Source organism: Nicotiana tabacum, chromosome 1, assembly GCF_000715075.1.
Source record: "Nicotiana tabacum cultivar K326 chromosome 1, ASM71507v2, whole genome shotgun sequence".
NCBI classification, from domain to species: Eukaryota; Viridiplantae; Streptophyta; class Magnoliopsida; order Solanales; family Solanaceae; genus Nicotiana; species Nicotiana tabacum.
Window position 1 is genome coordinate 29,322,883 of NC_134080.1, and position 20,998 is coordinate 29,343,880.

Consider the following 20,998-nt stretch of genomic DNA (forward strand, 5'->3'; position numbering starts at 1 on the left):
CATTCGCGGGGAAAGAATAAATTTGGGCTCAAGCGACCCATTTTTAGGCCTAGTTTTTGGACCTAACCCATAATTCCCAAGCCCATAATTCCTAAGCTTATACCCCTTAACCTAAATATAACCCTAAAATCCTAAACCTATAAAAAAAGAGCTAGACCCCTGGACCCAAAAGGAAAATCGGCTGAAAATACACAATAAAGACCTAGGCAACTGGACATCTTCTTCAGCAAAAAAAGAGGAGGAGCTGAAAAGAAATGCTAGAGGCTAGATAAGCACTCGTCGTTTTCTGAAAATGGGGACACACTCTAGAGAGCCCTAGATCTAGAGGCAATCAGTGGAAAAGAAGACCACAAAAAAAAACAACGCCAAAAAGCTGAAAAATCAGAAAATCAAGACTAAAAATAGGATCACCCGTATAACTCCAAAAACAGACTCGCCCCTTTTGTCGTCGTCTTCTTCAACAGGACCACCCCCCGTCGTTCTTCTTATTCATCCTCACATCCAGCGACCTAGTTCTCTCATATCCCATTAACACACACACACACACACACACAAGAACACATGCAAAAACAAACAAAATCAGAGACCAAAAGGGAAGATTTGAAAGTTGTCCGAATTTCCAGTCCTCTACTTAAGTTTCTCTGAAATTCAAGTGACATTGGAGCTGTAGAAGCATTGTTCGATTGCTGAATCTGCCGCTACATGTTTTCGGGTTCATCATGGCTGAGATACGATCTATGTCGAAGTTGTTTCGTTAAGGTTTCGGGTCCAAGCCTTTATTGCCAATTTTCCGACGAGGTTCGATGTACACTTTGGTTTTGAGATCTATCATTAATATGATTTTGAGAAAATTTCGGCTCTAGTGTTGAGGTTTGATTCTAAATTCTTCTCTTATCTTTTCATATGGAAACGTTATGTTTTCTTTACTACAGTACTCTAGTCATTGTTAAGTGGACGATTTTTACTCTTAGTTTTATATTTGTTTGAGTAGTTCTTTATTTTTTCTTAAAACAAATTTAATTTAAAAAAATCTTTGAATCTACGTTATGCCTTTAGTTCTTGAAATAGGTTAATATGGTTTCCATAATATGAAGATTTCTTGTTCGTTGTTGAAAACATGTGAACAATCCCATCTAATATTGATCTTGGACATGCTTGAATAGATCTTAGTGATTCTGAAAATGAGTTGGTTACTTCAATAATAGTCAAAAAAAAGAGAAACTACAATAAATAAAAGAAAATGAGCGTTAATCTCATATACAATTGCTGAACATATGTTTTGGACTGTTTCACTTAACTGGGTTGATGGGTCGGCATTTATCTCGTAAATCGGAATTAATTAAAATCTGGGTTTTGGACATAGTTTATGCATTGAATAGGAACATTTCATGTGATCCGGTTCTAATTTCCAACAAGGTTAAATGGAACGTGCCGTGATTCATGGGTGCATTTCATGTAGCGTGGCTCGCGATGTGTTTTAAACAACCTTGAAATAATTCCTTAAATAAATAAAAGCGGTTTTTAAGTTAAAAATGCACATAGGTTTAAAAGTGTTTTAAAATCAGATAATTAGACCAATAGTAATAGTTGAGCAACCGTGCTAGAACCACGGAACTCGGGAGTGCCTAACACCTTCTCCCGGTTTAACAGAATTCCTTACCCGGATTTCTGTGTTCGCGGACTATAAAACAGAGTCAATCTTTCCTCGATTCGGGATTTGAACCGGTGACTTGGGATACCATAAATTATCCCAAGTGGCGATTCTGAATTCTAATAATTAATCCTGTTTCAATTGTCACTTAAATTGGAAAACACTTCTTATACCCCTCCGGGTAGGTAAAAAGGAGGTATGACAGCTCTGGCGATTCTGTTGGGGAAAGTAACCCAGAATCTTCGGTTTGGGGTTCATGAATTCGAGCTTAGAATAATTATTATATTTGGCTTTATTTATTATCTGGTTTTGTTTACATGTTTGGGCCTAATGTGATAAATGTTGCTTTTTACCACTTTGATATTGTTGAACTGTATATAAAATGTTGCGAAACCCTCCTCTCTCTGAGTCTTCTAAATCATCTGGGAAGTGTGCACTTCGTGTGACTTCTCTTCTATTAGAGTCATTCCAATTTTAGAACGAGGTTCGGACAAGTTGCAAAGCCGGTGAAGCTTCTGTATTCCCGGTACGTTGCCCCTCCTCGGCTCGAGCTGTCTGCTCGGGTAAGCCAGGTCTAGAACAAATAAACCTATATTTTCAAACCTAGAATAACATAACCTAATGTCGGATCCCTAGTAGGAGCGTTTGTTGCATCACGTGCATTTGACTTACGGGGCTCAACACAGGGGTTGGGTCCGTGTAGGATAGTTGTACCCAAAATAACAGACTATCTTGATGCATCCTATGTGCTACATGTTGCATTTCTTCAAGGGTAAAAAGGTCATTTGGCGGATCAATGATAGTTGAGGACAAATGGAAAAAGAAAAAATGAGAAAGAAAAGAGGTTGAAAATATAAAAATGAAGCAAGTGGGGCCCTATTATAATTTTCTTGCACACCATTTCAAAAGAAACCAAATATTGAAAAAATGAAAAACAAATCCAAAAAAAAAGAGTTTGCATTTTCCCGGTCATTTTTTTTAAAAAGGAAAAAATCAAAAAAAAAAATAGAAAAGAAAATCCATAAAGATGTTTACATGTTTTATCATTTTTTTCAAAACAAAAGACAAAAAAATATTTTTTTCTCCGAATTCGTTGTTATTTTTATTTCTCGCCCGTATCCAATCTGCCCGAACTACGCATACCTGATTCTCGTCTTTCGGGGCGAGATACGTAGGCAACCCACATAGGGCCAGTCTTCCTAGTAAATCTTAGGTTCTTGGCTTCGCGGGGTCTTAGCCAAATTTTGCACTTCTAGCCACCTTTTGGCCACATAAGTCATTTTGCAAAAATAGCCTCAATCATGTCTTGCATGGGTCTAATAGGGAGTGTCATTATCTCACATACTATTGGTTATAGTTTTCTCATATAGGTGTGGATCTATTTACCGGAGTTTAAGCATGGCAGACACCTTGGGACCATCCAGGCAGGATCGCTCATTCGGGAGTGGATTAAAAGATGATTTTCTTTTCTTTCTTTTTTTTTTAATATTTTGATTCTGTTTTTCTTTTTATGTCGTCTCTTAACTTCTAGATTTGTACAGTAATGTTGAGTTTCTTTATTATTATATTTCCTATTTTGTATTGGAAAAAAATATGTCTAATAAATCAAATATCCAGAGAAAAATTGGCGTTTTTATATTTCTGTTAGATGTTTTCTTTAGAATACTAACTCTAGAATTTCAAAAAAAATCTTTTGTGGTTTTCTTTAGAAAATTAATATCTAGAACTTAAAACAAAAATTGCTTTTATGTTTCTTTTGAATACATTAAGACTAAAAATTCAAAAAAAAAAAGAATTTTCTTTAGTACCTCTTTAAAAGTTTTCTTTTAAGATAGTAATTCCAAAATTCAAGAAAAAGATTTTATTTTGAGGTTTTTCTTTGGGAAATTAATTGGAAAAAAAATTCTTTTATTTTCATTAGAACTTTAGGACATTGTACACAGAAAAAAAACATACTTTATCTTTGTTTATCATTAGAATTTCTCCTTTAGGCAATCAAAAATTGAAATCCAAAAATATTTTGTTTTATCTTTTTCATTGCTTGTTTCGAAATCTTGCGTTAGGATATCAAATGAAAATTCAAAATATTTTTCTGTGGTTTATTCTTTAGATTTCCTTCCTGAAAAAAAAAGAAGAATCAAAAAATATTTTTCTGTTCTAGGGTTTTTTCCTTAATAATTTCCCATAGAGTATTTGTTTCAAAAAAGATATATGCTCGTTTAAGCTTGAGTTTAGTATATGTTATAGAACATTAAGTCTATAAAAAAAATTAAAAAAAAATTAAAAAAAAAGAGATTTGCTTCTTTTATTTCTCTTTTCTCATCAGAGTAGTCATTAAGGTAAAAAAAAAAGAAAAGGAAAAGAAAAAGAGAACGTTAGTTTGTTTACTTTATTCTCGATCTTTCCAAACTATGCAAAGATCTGATTCATGTGGCGTCATGATACGTATGCAACCTACATAGGGTTCGATCGAATCATTTTTTTTTTAAAAAAGAAGGAAACAAAAAAAGATATGGTGAAATTAGGGGATGTGAGAAATGAGAGGAAAGACTAGAGTGATAATTAGAAAAAAAAGGAAGGAAAATGAGCAAGCAAGTGTTAGACTAAAAAGGAAAAGAGAAGATTGAAATGAATAAATTGGGATGATGCTATATGACCTTCATACCCTCGAAGTCATTTTAGAACCGATAACTGTGGCTATGTGCATTGCACATAAAGTGAGACTATCTTATGTTAAATGCCCTAACGCTAACGTGATGGCTTCATCTTCATAGCAGAAAGGTGGTTGGTTTGTAGTTCTTAAAGTGATAACTCTTCTCTACAACATAAGGTCAAAAGGCAATGGCAGACGACAACAGAATCGAGTCGGTTGATATTGGTGCCCAAAAGCAATTGGTTGAAAGGGCAATGGTCTGGTTGAAAAGGTAAGGATGTTAAGACATCACATTGCGAACATGTATCAGGCTGATGACTGGGAAGGCACCACCTAGCTTCTTAGATGCTACCCTTACCCAAACTCCGGTCATAGTGCCAGATGATCCCCCATACTCTCCAGATCCACCCGCTTATCACAGCTTTCCCAATCACCCTAGTAGCTCCATCATTCGTCCTCCAATTACCTTTCCCCAAAATTGCCCTCCTATCATATCCACTATCCCCAACAATGAATACCCATTCAAAGCTCATGATGCTCAATATTACCCCTCAGAGGTTGCCCATAAGGTTCTTGACTCGTACAAGCAGAGCCCTCGAAATGAGCCTCATGCTGAAAATGAAAAGGTCACAGGAAAAGAAGGGCGAGATGAAATATCCAGGAAGCTGAAAGGTATAGAATAGTCTTTAAGGAGCATGCAAGGGATAGGAAATCAGATTAATATGCTCCCTGATGTTCATCTGCCGGCGGAGTTTAAAGTGCCAAAGTTTAACTTGTAAAATGGACGTGGAGATCCGGTAGCCCATCTGAGGGGTTACTGTAATGAGAAGTGTTGGCGGGAAAGACGAGTTGCTGATGGCGTATTTCAGTGAGAGCCTGACTGGGGCAGCTTTGGAATGGCATAATTGTCAAGATGTCGGTAAATGGCATACATGGGATGACATGACTCAAGATTTTGTGCGACACTTTCAGTACAATATTGACATTGTCTCAGACCTCTCCTCCCTATCTTAGATGGAAAAGAAACCCAAGGAAAGTTTTAGGAAATTTTGGCTCAGATGGAAGGAACAAATTGCTCGGGACAATCCTCACATTGATAGAAAAGATGTTGCTGAGCCCCGCCAACGATAGGATCTAGTGGGCATTCTTGCTAAATGCTTTCAGCCTCAATACCGACCCCATGAACATCCCCAAACTCCACATAATCCACCCCAGTATTATCCTCCGAGCAGCGTCCAACCATCTGTCCCACCACTGGGTTACTCCAATAGGCGAGCACGAGCACCGTAAAAGCTTCACCAGCCTCCACAAAATTTTCAAGTGCCCTATAATCCACATTCAAGCCAAGGGTGTAGAAGGGAACAAAGGCTGAAAGATAATTTTACACCAATAGGAGGGTCCTATGCAAGTTTGTTTGAGAGATTAAAGCATTGCGACATGATTACACCTATTCCTCTAAATTATATAGACCCACGTGCGAGAAGCTTTGACCCTGCTAAAAGGTATGAATACCATTCTAATGCCCAGGGGCACACTGTTGAAGATTGTCGTGCTTTGAAAAAGGAAATAGAAAGAATGATTCAAGAAGGAATAATTGTGGTCCAAGGCAGTAATACCCCAAGTGTCACACATAATCCTCTACAGGTACATGACAACCCAAGTAATAGATAACCATTTTCTTAATAGGGCCTTGTTGAAAACTCGAAGACCTTTCACCCAAGATCCCTCCCGCAACATTCTCCCAGCTGACTAAGTAGAGCTTCTTAACCCCATTTCTCGAATCCCGTAGGATGCTCCTTTGGAGTCTTTCCAATTTACCAGTGAGTTGTGACATCGTCCAGTGCCTGAAAAAATGACATGAACTACACAGAGATGCTCGATATGTACCTCTTTCACCATGCTGCCAGTCTTTTCTCAACTCTCTTAATCACTGGGATCCATGTTGCTAGGTCCTTATAAAAACCTCAGTTGCTCGAACACAGTGCAGATATCTGACACTGGTGCAGATGTAAAGATCGAAGTCGTCATAACATAATGACTTACGATTCCCGTAGGACCACTTAAATTTTATGTTGTATGAACTAGAAGTATCTATTACTTTCTGACGGGGTTTCACTGGGGCTTTTTGCGGGTTCCTCTTTCTTACATCATGTTATCTTGATTCTATGAAGATTCACATCCCCTTGGATGTGTTTCCGTGAAATTTTGTTTACTGAATGGAGGAAAAACTAATCCAGATGAACTATAAAACTGTTGTGGAAAAAATAAACCAACCACTCGGCAACATGAAAGTTGGACCAGATTGTTTTGTTATCCATTTCCAAATAGTAGACTAATGTACTTCATTGTAATTGAACAAAGAAACTATACATGGAATAGGTTGTACAAGATTTATGAAACAATGTTGTTTCCCTCAGACAGTATAACTGGAATACAACTAGCTAACAAGAAAATTTAACAAGTAGGAGTCAAAGGGACCACGCCTAGCAGAACAAAAGAATAATGAACATGGGTTAAGCCCAAAAGAAGATTCAACCACACGGGCTAAGCAATGTTGTAGAACCAGTATACAACCAGGGAGATGGGTAAGTCCATGATTCGCCTTCAAAGAGTTGGATAACACCTAAATTACAATGGTGCAAGAAGGATTACAGTTATTAACTGAGTCAAGAACAATTTTTACAGCCAGAAGACTCAGTCAAATAACCACTTCTCCGGAAAATATGAATAGAGGACCGTCGACTGAACGTGGGAGAAGACAGTTAGCCGATGTAGCTCTAAACAATGCACCACAAGAATGACCAACCCTACAGCTATAAATAGATAGCCATTTGTGAATAGAACACGCAGCAAATTAACTAAAGATACTTTTGTCCTAATCACTCAAACATTTATGCGCTTTTGCTTCAACACTTTCTTCACACACATGCCTACTTCAGCCTATACTATTTAACATTCAATAAACCTATATATGATGTGAAACGCCGGATAACAAAGTAATACAAATCCAAATTATACCGTTGAAAGCACTTTATTGCACAAATTCATCACACAATTTCAAATCGAATTACATAAAAGCTAATGGTTAAATAGAAAATCAACTGTACATTCAGAGAATTAGGAATTTACCTTGCCAAACACTGATTTTGAGAGCTTCTTTGTTGAGTCCTCTAACATAGTTCCCCAAATACCTCTGCAACAAGTACGCTACCTGATCTTCCAACATCTTCGCGAACTTTCAACTGATCAATTCTTCAATTCAAATATCTATTAACGATGTGACTGTGAATGTCTACAAGTTTCTATATACAACTTTGAATGTCAAAAAGTGAAGTGTTCCACAAGTTTCCATGGCGAAGAAGAAATGAAGAAAGAGAGAATTTTAGAATTGGAAATTTGGAATCGCACGATCTCCTTCAGTTGCCGAACGAAACTGGCCCATCCCTCCGTATTCTTAGCTAACTTAGCTCGGGCATTTGCTAGCTCCGCTTCAGTCTTTAGCAAATCATCCTCAAAATCATGCACTTTTTGCGTAAGGTTGTAGATGAGCTTTTCGTCTTTTCTACTCCTGCCCGGGTTCTCAATTTCTATTTTCATTTTTCGAACTTGGGCTCGGAGAGCTTCATTCTCTTGGGCCAACTTTCTTCTTTCACCTTCGGCTTCTTGTGCTTGGAGATCATTGTTGAATTCCATGTTTCTCAGCTTCTCTTTCAAGGCGTGAATCTCGGCTTGATTTTTCTTCTCATTTTCTCCCCAGGCCAACCTTTCTTGGATTTTGTCGTCAAAATCTTGAACATGAGGTCTCTTGGCAGGACTCTCGGGTTCGGGCTTGGGCTCGGGCTCTGGCTCATTGTTTACATAGGACTTTTTCTCAAACCATTCGGCATAATTTGGATTCACTTTCCCCTTTGCAACATCTGGTACCTGGGTGCCATTTTTCAAATACCGGCAGCCATTCCAATCATGCTGAACTAATGCCTCGGGCAATGTAGCTTAGGGATGTAGCTCAATGACATGGGTGGTTAGATCTTCATCTTCGGGCACAATCTGATATCTTCCCAACTGCCTTAATACCCTCTGCGGTGCATATGGCTGGATACTCCTTACACCCATCAACCTCAGGTAACCCTTGGTAGCCGTCATGTATATGACTTCCGTCATCGGGAGCCATCCTATAGTCCACTCGACTTGACTTACTTTTAGAGCTTTCAAGCGGGAAACCCAGGCTTCAAACCCTTCTGGCACGTTGTAGTCCTTTACCCTTTCCTCATAACTTGTAATAAAGTTATCCGGGCTTGAACCATAACTCATGAATTTGGGGTGGTGGCGAAGATGCTCAATCAACCACATTTGTAGAAGGATATTGCAACCTTCAAAGAATTGAGCCCCAGCTTTGCATAATGTCAATGCTTGATAAATATCAGCCAGCACTAACGGGACAAGTGTATGATCTTCCTTGGTAGTGAGGATTTGTGCAATTCTGACCATACGAGTATCCACTGTCCCTTCCTCATTTGGAAAAACCATGAACCCCAAAAACACCACAATAAAAGCGAACCAGCGATGAATTTGCAAAAGGCCCTTATCTTGTTTATTGCTCAACCTCTTTTCGTGCGTTTCGAACCTAGCTGAGACAATAAATGGAAAGAATATCACCCTTTGCTTACATGGGCCTTCTTTATCTGTTTACTGATATTCAGGAGTTCAAAGAACTTGTGCACCGAAGGAGCCCTCGAAAAAATAAGTTGCTGCTTCCTCAAATCCCGGCCAAACTCAATGTACCCGGCCATTTCCTCCAAATTATGGGTGATCTTAAAGTCCGAGAAACGAAAAACTTTGTGGACAGGGTCCCAAAAAGTCACCAAAGCCCTGATTAAATCTTCCCGTGGTTTGATTTCCAAAATGTTTATAAGGGCATCTAACTGTTTTTTCACCCACTTCTGACCATATTCATCTAGATCATTCCACCACATACGCAACTGCAACTGAGCCTGTTTTCTGACCACTTCTGACGGGTTCTGGGCGGTGTTCATTTGTGACGGGTCCTGGACAGTATTCATTTGTACCTGTGGAGGGTTACGGTTAGGGTTGACTCTGTTGGACCTTTTTTGTAAAACAGGTTTTCCAATTTCTACAAAAAAAATCAATGGACCACGATTCCTTTCTCTATATGCTAATTTTAGCAAAATGATCGTTTTGCAAACGTGGCCCCTTTCAAATTTTAAATGAATTTTGAGGTCGGGGAGGACTACTTTATGGAAAAATGACACTTCACAAACTTGTCCGTTCTTTTACGAAAATAGCCCTTCGACAACTGAAGATACTCTAAGGCTATCTCGGCAAGAACGGTTTAAGATATTACCGAAGCTGGATCAGCTTATTTTGACAAAAACTCCAAACTACATTTATTTGACCATTGAATCTTTTTTCTTTTTCTTTTCAAAAATAAGGCCAAACCTTATGTAGGTTGCGTACGTATCCCACATTCGGCAAGCATCAGTCCTGCGTAGTTCAGCCAGTTTGACACATTTGAAAAGGACACAATATTCACTCTTTTTTGAAATGACTCTCTTTTTTCTGTTTTTTTTGTTGCAAATTTTGGCAGAGTTTTGGGACATTTTCAAATACCAGGGATTTTTCAGAACTGGGTTTTATTTCCTTCCCTACATCACTCTTGGTTTTTCTCTTGCTTTATTTTTTCCTAGTGGTCAGCATGCAGGCCGAATCAAATAAATGTTTACATAGCATATAGGATGCATCAGGATGGTCTATTATTTTGGGGCACACCTGTCCTAGACGGACCCAACCCCTGTGTTGAGTCCCCTAAGTCAAATGCGCGTGATGCAAACAAGCGTTCCTACTAGGGATCCGGCATAAGGCTGTTTTTTTCTAGGTTTAAATCCTGGAGTTGTGTTCTAGACTTGGGGTTACCCGAGCGGACAACTAGGGCCGAAGAGGGGGCGACGTACCGGGAGCACTAAAGTTTGCCCGGCCTTGTCGCTGGCCCAACCTCGTTCTATTTAGTATAATTTATACAGATAAGAGGGTCACGCGAACGTGTGCACCATTTTCAGAAGACTCAGAGAGGGGTGGCGTAAGAAGATAGTTATATACAATTTAAACAATATTAAAGCGGTAAACAGATAGCATTTAGCACAAAAGGTTCACAGAATACAGTAATATTAACAATGAATGAAGCCAAGTAAAAATCATTTAACAAGCTCGAATTCTTGAACCCTGAACTAGAGATTCTGGGTTCCTTTCCCCAGCAGAGTCGCCAGAGCTGTTACACTACCTTTTTGCTACCCCCAGAGAAGGGTATATAAAGGAGTTTTTTCCAATTTAAGTGACAATCGAAATGAGATTATTATTTAAGATCAGCGTCTCCACTTGGGATAATTTAAGGTATCCCAAGTCACCGGTTTAAAATTCCGAATCGAGAAAAGTTGACGCTATTTACAGTTTGCGAATACAGAAATCCGGGTAAGGAATTCTGTTAACCCAAGAGAATGTGTTAGGCATTCTCGAGTTCCGTGGTTCTAGCACGGTCACTTTGATCATACTTGGCTTAATCAATTTATCTAATTACTCATTTTAGAACCTATGTGCATTTGCCTCTTTTAATTAGAAAATTATCTTGAAACAGGTCACGCATACGTGTACCCATTTGTTTTGGCGCGTCAAAATCATATCACGCGAACGTGTCCACAATTAATAATGCTTTATTATTATTTAAAAAAAAAGTTTGGCCGAAGTTGCGCGAACGCATTTTCCGATTTTGTTTTTAGAAATCGTAATCATATCACGCGAACGCGTCCACAATCACAATGATATATTAAACGGGCCTAGAGCAACTAGAACATTTGTCATTTTTATAACTAAGTCATAAGATTAATAGGAGGGCCATAGGCGATTTAATTATATGGCACACCTCAATCTATTTGTGAAGGACAATACTTAATTAAAAGGGTCCAAGATGTGGGTCTGCTCTAAATTAAGGTTCAATTTTACCCTTATTAGTTGTAAGCCCACGTTGGACAAAACTCTCCTCACTTAAGCTCAATTATGCAATTCGTTTATGTCAGCTAAAGGCACATTTGTATTTGTAAATAGATCAAATAGCCTTATTTCTCCTGGTGCCTTCGTTTATGCCAATGATAGCTCACACACAAACGATACCAATAGCAGCAAGGTTCAAACATTAAATAAGAAAAGAAGTTAAAGTATGGTCACACATGACAAAGAAAAATTGTGTTCCCATAGCAAATCAACAGAATAAACTCGGAACGTTTAACTTTCCAATACAAGAATTTTAAAGTTTAACACGACAAAGGATCACCAACATGAGATTTCCTTACGAACGTTATAACATGAGAACCAAAGAAAGGGGGGGCAAGACTTTAACAGGGGACCTGCTCAGAATCATTGCTAGGGAAAAATGAATTCATTTTTATAGATACCGCCCTGAAATTTGCAGATTCAACAAGAAAAACTTGCTTCTCACCAAAGACACATGCCAAAATTCATACCAGATGTCCAAAGCCTTTGTACCATCGAAATAACACGCCACAGAACTTTTTACTTTAGAGGAAGGGTATTCAACTCACTTAATCAAGCAAACTTCAATCCTTTAAGAACCAAAAGAACAAGCTGAATTAATAAACTAAAGGATTCCTATAATATACAAAAAGTTCTCAATCAGTGAAGAATGAACTTTCACTCAAGTACACAGCTCCATCTTACCATATAAACTTCAAGGAAATTAAGCAGATTCTCAAGATACGTTCTCGACATCAGATGATCAAAATAGGGGTAAAAAGGCCAATTTCTATTTCACCAACATGAACTCAAACTCTTTCCCAGAACAAAACAAGTTAAAGGAAATAAACTTCAAATTTTTAAAAGAGGATCACAAACAGAGACGGCAAATGTAAAATAGTAATGGAGAGATTTGATAAAAGCCATTAACATTGAAAGCATGAGCTTCTTTTACACATCTATACTGCATATACTAGTCCAATTAAGGCATGATAACAGTTAACACATATAAAAGCCTCATACACTAACTCTTAGAATAGATTCACGATAACAAGTTGACTGACATCAAGAACATAACACATATAATCATACAAGCCACGCTAAATCAGATTTTCAGTCCTTAAATCATAAGAACTCCTCTGAGTTTCGTTCAAATAGTTAACAACCAAGAGCAGAATCATCAGTAGGAGAAACGGATCATAATCAACATTGTTCGATAGAAGAGGTTTCTTGCCTATTCTTAACTCACTTAATACATAGAGAGAGTTGGAAATTTCATACCTTGAAAAACAATACAGCGAAAGAAAAAGGAAAACGGATCTCTGATTTCTGAGAAATAACCCACAACAGAACTTAAAAGGGAGCAGCTACAGCCCAATCGATAGCAACTGATTTAAACCTCAACGACCTCCTTTTTTTAACCAATAACCCATAATTGTAATGAAAAGATGGACTCAGAGGTTTCGAAAACTTTAGACAATAATCGACACAGAAATGAAATAATGGAACACTCAGTAATGTTTTTCCTCTATTCTAGTACCGGAAATAAAAGAACAATAGAAAGGAAAAAGAAAATTTCGAACCCCAATCTTTACTTTTCTTCCAAAATCTCTCTAAAATCCTCTCCAAAATCTTCTGAAAAATCCCCCACATAAGAAAACGTTCTCACCTTTTATAGACCTTCAGATCTTCTCGAATCTTCTTCCTTTCTCTCCAAGAAAACTCCAAAACGAAAATCCTTCCCCCAATCTGATCTCTTACCCCTTTTCTGATGAAAAAAGGGACAAATGGAGGGAGTAGATTAACTTGAATCCAATCTAACGCTCCCCATTTTTCCTCATTTTCATCTGAAGGGTGAAAAATCCGAAATAAATCAAAGAAGCATGTGAGGGAGAGGGAATCTGTCAGAAACGGTTACCATATAGCAAGAGGAGAGAAGAGGAAAACACGTGGTGTGAGTTTGGGGCTCACTCGCCATGAGTTTTGAGTGATTTAGGGTCTGGTTTGGGCGAAGAAGGCGAGTGAACAGTGATGGCGTTGTTGCTTGGGATTGGGATTTAGGGTTCTGTGTATTGTGTGTGTATATTTAGGTATGGGTCGGGTTAGGGGAATGGGTCGCGGAGTGGGTTTTGGGCTGGGGAGGGCAAACCTGGAATTTGGGCTGAGGGGATTTCAATGGTAATTGGGCTGGAACTAAACCCTTTTACAAAATCGTTTTTCCTCATTTTTTTAATTTTTTAAATAATGAAATCCTAAAACTAAAATCCTAAATTGTCTAAATTATAAAATTAAACTAATTACCTAATCAACATAATTATAAAAGTTACTTAGTCCTAAATTAAAAAGGAAAAATCAATAAACTAAAAATTAAAAGGTAAAAAGTAAACATGAGTCATTTTTTATTTTCATTTTAATAAAAGAAATGATTACTAATTAATTCTAAAAAATGTAAACACAAACCTAAATGTAATGCATGGTATTTTCTTGTATTTTTTCATGATTTTAATGGAAATTAAATGTGCACGAAAATGCAAGTAATTCTACAAAAATCTATAAAATTGCAAATAATGGAAAAAATTTATTTTCTTGAATTTATGGGAGCAATTCATATATGGCAAAAATTACGTGCTCACACATTCATTAAGTGATTCATAGTTCACCAGCATTTTAGGTACCGATACTCTGGTGAGTTAAATTATTCTATCCTGGGAGGATAATATTCCAATATTTCGGGTACTTGAGGGGAATAATTTTCTTAAAGACACATTATGCGTTCAGTGGGCTCGATTTCATTCCGAAAATTTATTTTTCAGATTCTGTTTTGATCATTTCGAGATACTGCTATACTCTGATTTTCTGCTTCTGTTTTCTATTATAGAAAATTTACTGTTTCATAATTTGTAGTTAATACAGGTTGATAACAGTCATATGCTTTAGAAAATAGTTATTTAACAATTTAGTAAATATACATAAAATAAAGTAATTTATCTAGTAAAATAGTATAATTTTCCAACAAAGAGGTGTTGACACCCCTGCTTCAATATGGCTCCGCCACTGTTAAAGAGAGTCACTTAGATCACTCTAGCAGGAGGATTTGCAAGTGTGATAATAACTCGAAACAAACTTTAATAATTTGATCGTCGAACCAAAAGAAAAACCATATTACCCGAAAGAAATTAGTATTAACATGTCTTGGATTTTGACTTATCTCGTACGAATATATATATATAATTTATTTTATTTAAAACACATAAAAATGCTTAGTTTGTATCCCTCGTTAATTAGTACAAAGAGATATCAAAGAGAACTTTCAAATATCGAAACTAGTAAAGTTGGCAAAGAAAACTCCAAATGCACGTCGTGATCAAAGGCTAATAATGCAAAACTGCAACAACTGGAGTAAACTGAGAAAATATGATGAACGGCTAGCTAGGTCATGGAAATAAGCACATAACAGCGACTAATCAAAGGAAATTGACACGCAATAAGAGCATGCCTTAATTATTAAGTTATGTTTGCTTTCAAATATCCCACTATTTATTTTTATTTGTGTTTAGAAGTACTCACTCGTCACTATGCTGCACTTTTTTGGGATTTAATTTTTCATTTGTTATTCGGTATTCACGTTGGGCTCAATTAACTCGGAATACATGTAGAAAAGTCTCATGTTAAATGGTAAAACACTATCTAACAAAGACATTTTTACCCTTAAAGACTCAAAACCAAAACTTTTGATTAAAGGTAAAGATATTTACCACTTTACTAAGTCATTTTCAGAAGAAGTCAGTGCTGCCCAATTCCAGGGTCATCATCTTTCAGGTCAGTGTTACTGGTCCATTAGGCAATTATTATTACGCTTCACTCTCAAAAGTCCTCAAAAATTGAATTCAGCCCAACAACTTTTACTTTCTCTAATTTGCGGTCCCCCATTATTTGGTGACTTTGGTTATAACTTTTTCTGTTGACGGTGATTTTACAAACAAACAAACAAACAACAAAATAATATAACGTAGATATTATTAACATACCAAATAAGCTCTTCTAAGTTTCATTCAGGTCGACAAAAGCATCTTCTCATAATCGACAGAGTGAAACGCTAGCTAAGTTATTTGGGTTTAGCATCTCACAATAAAGACAAAGTAAAAAGAATTAATGACTCTAATTTATTAGTGTTATGTTTAAATCAGTTTAATTAAATGATATTCTTTTCTTACACTTGCTGGTTTCCTATGGTCCATCTTACGGAAATGTTAATACTTTTCACATTTCTCATTCCTGGAAGGGAAAATTTCACATAAGAACAATTGTGCTCCCTACTTTTCAATTTTATAGCTCATATTTTAATTTACAACCAATTAGCCCATAAATAATAGGCTAATACCCAACATTCAACTCCAATAAATTTTTGAAATTGCTATTTAATTTTTAAAAAAGATTGCTCAAGCTTTTAAGTTAATTTTTGAATCAGTAACTGCGACTCAAATATTAGTTCAACAAACCAAATCCATTTGAGTGGCGAAAATTAGATTTTTAACAAGCTAAAATATGTGGGTTTAAATTTCGAATTTGATTTTGTGAGAAATTTAGAGTGAGTGTTATTTAGACTTATTAGAAATAGTATAAGGAGGTTGTATATAAAATTTGAAGTCATTTAATGGAGATTTGGATTAGTTTTGAACAAGAATTGTAACTGAAAATCGTAGAAGAAGTTCGTCTACAGATGCTTGTATAAAGGTGTATAAAAGTGTATAATAGTGTATAAGAGTGTTTATACACTCATATACACTATTATACAAGATTATAAAAAAAACTAGCTTCGTTTTATACCTTGCGTTTTTTTCTGAACTTTATACTCAAATCTTGCTCAAATCTACTCCAAATCACTTCATATTTAAATTTTGAACTCCTTTTGATATTTTCAATCAATTGGAACAACACCCAATCCAAACAACTAACAAACTCAAAAAATCCTATTTTCGAAAGCAAAGTTTTGAATGACCTTCAATGGTGGACTTCTACTCTTCAATTTTCTTACATTGCAACAGGGGAGAAGCAAAAAATACACGACCCCTTAAAGCATATGTAGAAGATGTAAGAAGAAGAGAGAGTGAAAGCAATAGTTGTGAGATTTAACTCCATAATTTTTAGAAGCAATGGTTATAAGAACACAGATTTTGAATTTATTAATACTTTCAAAATATGTACAATATGGGTTAGGTAAGATAAAAATTAAAAATTTAGATCATTTTTTGTTATGATGTAAGGTCATGTGTATTTTCTTATAATTCTCTATTCTTGGAATGGACACACACATCAGATTCAGAGCGCTCAATTTGTGAACGAAATCTTTCCTTGTCATTTCTTTTCATTTCCACAGTAAGAAAATAACACCCAAAAAGGAGCACCCAAATACTTGGGCAAACGCCAAAAAAAAGATCCATCACTATTTTTCACTTTTCATGGTCATTTGGTACGAGGTATAATAAGGTATAATTGTGGTATAAAAATTTAATATCGCTTTAATACTCTGTTTGATTAGCAAATCAAATATAAGTTATTTCGGTGTTAATTTTAATACTGAGATAACTTATACCTTATAGAAGGTGAAATAATTAGCACTGATATAACTTATATTGTCTTCTTAAAAATTATGCAATTGTCATTCTTAATACAACATACCAAACAATTAATAAACAATAATCCCAGCATAATTTATCTCAATATAACTTATACCGATATAAATCGTATTCTAACCAAATGACCTATCAGAGAACAACACATCTTTACCAGATTAAACATGTACTTTCATTCAATTACCAAAAGCTTATATTTCTTTTTTTGTTAAAAGAAAATTAAGAAAACTACTTTCACCCCCCATGAATAGAATGGGCCGTACAATCAGTTTCATGTGTGCAATTTAATCATATTCTTACACCAATGTCAAGATATTAGGTAAATAATAAAACAAAACAATATTAATAGAAACAAATAAATTCAAACTACTTCATCTTCTCCAGTACGGAATAGAATCAGCTGACACTGCGGACTAAAGACAAATGGTCTATGATATTAAATTGAACTATACCCGTCCGTTCTCTTTCACTTGTTCAATATTCTGAAAAAATAGGCAATTTATGAACAAAGGGAGTACTTGACTCCGACCCGGAAAAAAAAAGAATTTACACTGAAATTAATTTGAACTATTTTAACAAGTTGCCCACAATGTTTTCAAGCTGAGATAGTTTAATGCATTATCAATATGTTAATTAATCTAATTGTGAAAATTCTTTTGCAGATGATGAAAAGCATCAAATAATGCAACTCAATAAGAAGGATCTGTTTTGCCTTCACAATTTTTTTATCCATGTTCTAATGAATGCATACATCAGTTTCAAAACAGAAACACAAATATACAATCAACCCCAAAAAAAAAAATCAAGAAAAAAATGGAAAAGCAGACTCAGTCAATAGTGAAAGGAGAACTTTCCTTGTTATTGCTTCTCATTCCACAGTGAAAAACCCAAGAGAAACCCCAAAAGGGGCACCAAAAAACTTTGGGGCAAACCCTAAAAAAAAAGAGCCATCACTCTTTTCCACTTTTTCAGAGAGCATTACTAGTTACTTTTCATAAACCAAAACATAAAAAATAAAATAAAAAAGAAAACTCTTCTGTATATTCTTTCTTCTTCATCTCCATCCCACCTTTTTTTCCTTTTTCTTTTTTAATATAATATTTTCTTTGCTATTTATAGATTTTGTGGTAGATGAACATTCTTGAAAATTTCTCAAAGAAGATCCATTTTAATTTGTTCAAGCAGCAGCAACAGTTCCAGGTCTGAAAGGGTAATCTTCTGAAGATTTGTTGGGGGAAGTGGATTTGTTCTGGTCCTTTTTTCTCATGGCTTTAATGGAAGATATGTTCAATTTTTTCTCTTTAGCTTCATCCATTTCTATCTGTTGTTGTCTGCACTCTTCACTACAGAATGGAGTGTCCCCTCTGCAATACACAAATCACAATCACAATCACAATCAGTACTGACACCCCACACCTAATATAGCAATCAAAGCCCAACAGCCAATCCTCTGTTCTAGAAGCAATATATAAACTATATCAATCTTGTAAACCATAGAATGTCCCATTTCTTGAATAAAAATTAGATCTTGCATACTAGAATATGAAGAAATATGCTTAGCATATGTTGCAACAATTTTCCGAGTAAAAATGGGAACTTGAATTAAAAGGAACCCCGTATTCCAATATAAAGAGAAAACAAAAATTTAGCAAATATTATTATCATATCTCGAGTAAAAAACGGATTTTTAAGCAAAAATAAAAGAAAACATGAATTTAAAGGAACCCCATATTCATATATAAAGAGAAAACAAACATGTAGCATATATTACTATCATTTCCTGAGTAAAAATCAGATCTTTAAAGCAAAAATAAAAGAAAACATGAATCTAAAGGAACCCTATATTCAAAGAGAAAACAAAAATTTAGCATCTATTAGTACCATTTCTAGAGTAAAAATCGAATCTTTAAAGCAAAAATAAAAGAAAACATGAATTTAAAGGAACCCAATTTCCCAATATAAAGGAATAAACAATATTATGCATTAAAAGTTTGAAAAAATAGAAAACAAACCTGTACATGAAGATGTCACAGTTATCAGCCAGGCGTTTCTTGCAAAGGAAACAAGCATCCAAGAAATATTGTTGTTGGGGTTCATCAAATCTACCATCATAGTACTTTCCAGCAGCAGTAACAACAGATCTTGGAGAAGACATGGAATTAGAAGAAGATGATGAAGAAGAAGAAAAAGAAGAGAGATTCCTTAAACTGTTTCTTCTAGGTGAAACTGTATAATAAAGTGGCCTTGAAATCACTGGATATTGGTTATAGTTCTTATTATTAGGATGGTTCTGATTATTGTTGTTTCCTGAAAATCCAGCTTCAGTTTCAGCTAAAGAGACTAAACCATCATCTTCTTCAATGAAACATGGTCTTCTTCTTGTTGATGGTGACTCCATTTTTTGAGGGTTTGTGAAAAGAGAGAAGAGAAGAGGGGAAGTGGGATTTGGAGTAATTGAGGTGGAGAATTGGTAAGGTTATAAAAGAAGTTGTTGGGGGTTTAAAGGGGTTGGAGGGTAGGGGGGAGATTTAGGAGGGGGTTTGGGCCGGGGGGGAGAGGGGGAAGGGACTAGAAGTGTAAACCATTGCAGGGGTTCAGGATTCTGTGCAAGTGAATCTATTGGCTTGAGAATTTCTTGTATCTCGACACTTCCTGGCCCCTTGCATCATTTTGTTTATTATTTATTAATACTTATTCTTTAATATTTTCATATATTTTTTTTTGTTTTCCATCCGATGTCCGGTACATGTATTGGAGCCCGATTATATTCGGATTCGTGCCGCGTAGGGCCCTACTCGGGAGAAGCACTCACTACTAAGAATTTTTCCATACCCAGGAATCGAACTCGAGACCTCTGCTTAAGGAAGGAGCAGTCTCATCTTTTGCATCACATCCTTTGGTGGTCATATATTTTACCCTTAGTGGACGTTTGGACATAAAGAATTGTAAAAAAGTGAAAAAAAAATTCATAAAAAAGTGAAAAATTTCTTATGTCCAACGGACTCTTGGAATCTGTCCTTTTATTACATCTTTACGAGAATAAATTTAAAATGGATTTATTTTATATTTAATATTATTTTTATTCCTATAAAAATAATAATCTCAGAATAATTAATCTAGATTAATTCAGAAATACTTGTTTTTCCAACCAAACAACTTGTTCTTTACCGTTGATGGCGTGTATAAAAAGTTAATTTTCATGAAAAGAAAAAGTGACATTTGTTTTAGAGTTTGAATAAAACACACCTCACAGTCTTTTAAAAAAAAAATTGTAAGAACTTATAAACTTTTGCAAATTCACGATGAATCATTATTTTTAAATAGGAGGCTTAGTATCGATAATTTTTCAAAAAAGTAAAATAGAAGATGAAAGACTATGGCATACAATTAGCTATATTTACTTTTATTAGCCAGGTTAAAAGGGAAGTAAAGGTCCCAGGAAAGAGAATTGAAGTAATTAGGGGTGTTCATAAAAACTCGAAAAATTGAACCAAATCGAAAATCAAATCAAACATATCAAAAAAATCGATACTTATTAGATTTGGTTTGGTTTTGAATTTTAAAACCGATCAAATTTGGTTTGGTTTTGGTTTTAATAAAAAAATAATTAAAAAAAACGAACCAAACCAATTATAAAAGTAGCTATTTAAATTTATTATTACACCTATATATATGGATATTTTTATATAAAGTTTCTAAAATTTTATGGTACATACTAGTCATTTGTATTTTTTATCTAGTTCTTTGCCATTATAATAATCTAATTCTTTGCATTTACATTCTAGTTTGATTGGTAGTTTTTCTTTTGTTAAGTACAAGAATTTATTTTATGTTAAAAATAATCGATTTTTAATTGAGTAATTAAATTATTCATCACTATTTGATTCAATTATTATCAATATATCTTGGTAAATGATAGATTTCTCAAAGAGCAATTGATTTGATAGTGTTACGTTGAAAATGTAGTCGCCGGAATATGTGTTTGGTAGTGTATGTGTCATATTTAAGAAAAAACTGATAAAT

General features: G+C 35.3%; 1 protein-coding gene and 2 long non-coding RNA genes across 3 annotated transcripts; 1 reads left to right on the forward strand and 2 right to left on the reverse strand.

Moving 5' to 3' along the window:
* The first annotated feature begins 429 nt into the window (after positions 1 to 429).
* On the forward strand, positions 430 to 3,287 carry LOC107817362 (uncharacterized). The gene is made up of 2 exons (XR_001655163.2): positions 430 to 870; positions 3,009 to 3,287. It is a non-coding gene; the product is annotated as an uncharacterized LOC107817362 (long non-coding RNA).
* An 8,255-nt stretch (positions 3,288 to 11,542) lies between these two features.
* Positions 11,543 to 13,383, reverse strand: LOC142180105 (uncharacterized). The gene is made up of 2 exons (XR_012708330.1): positions 12,624 to 13,383; positions 11,543 to 11,932 (listed from the first exon to the last, which is right to left on the reverse strand). It is a non-coding gene; the product is annotated as an uncharacterized LOC142180105 (long non-coding RNA).
* Positions 13,384 to 17,681: 4,298 nt separating this feature from the next.
* LOC107817360 (FCS-Like Zinc finger 1-like) lies at positions 17,682 to 19,446 on the reverse strand. The gene is made up of 2 exons (XM_016643165.2): positions 18,988 to 19,446; positions 17,682 to 18,339 (listed from the first exon to the last, which is right to left on the reverse strand). The coding sequence occupies exons 1-2, from the start codon at positions 19,371 to 19,373 to the stop codon at positions 18,153 to 18,155; spliced, it is 573 nt and encodes a 190-aa protein (XP_016498651.1). The 5' UTR covers positions 19,374 to 19,446; the 3' UTR covers positions 17,682 to 18,152.
* Positions 19,447 to 20,998: the final 1,552 nt, after the last annotated feature.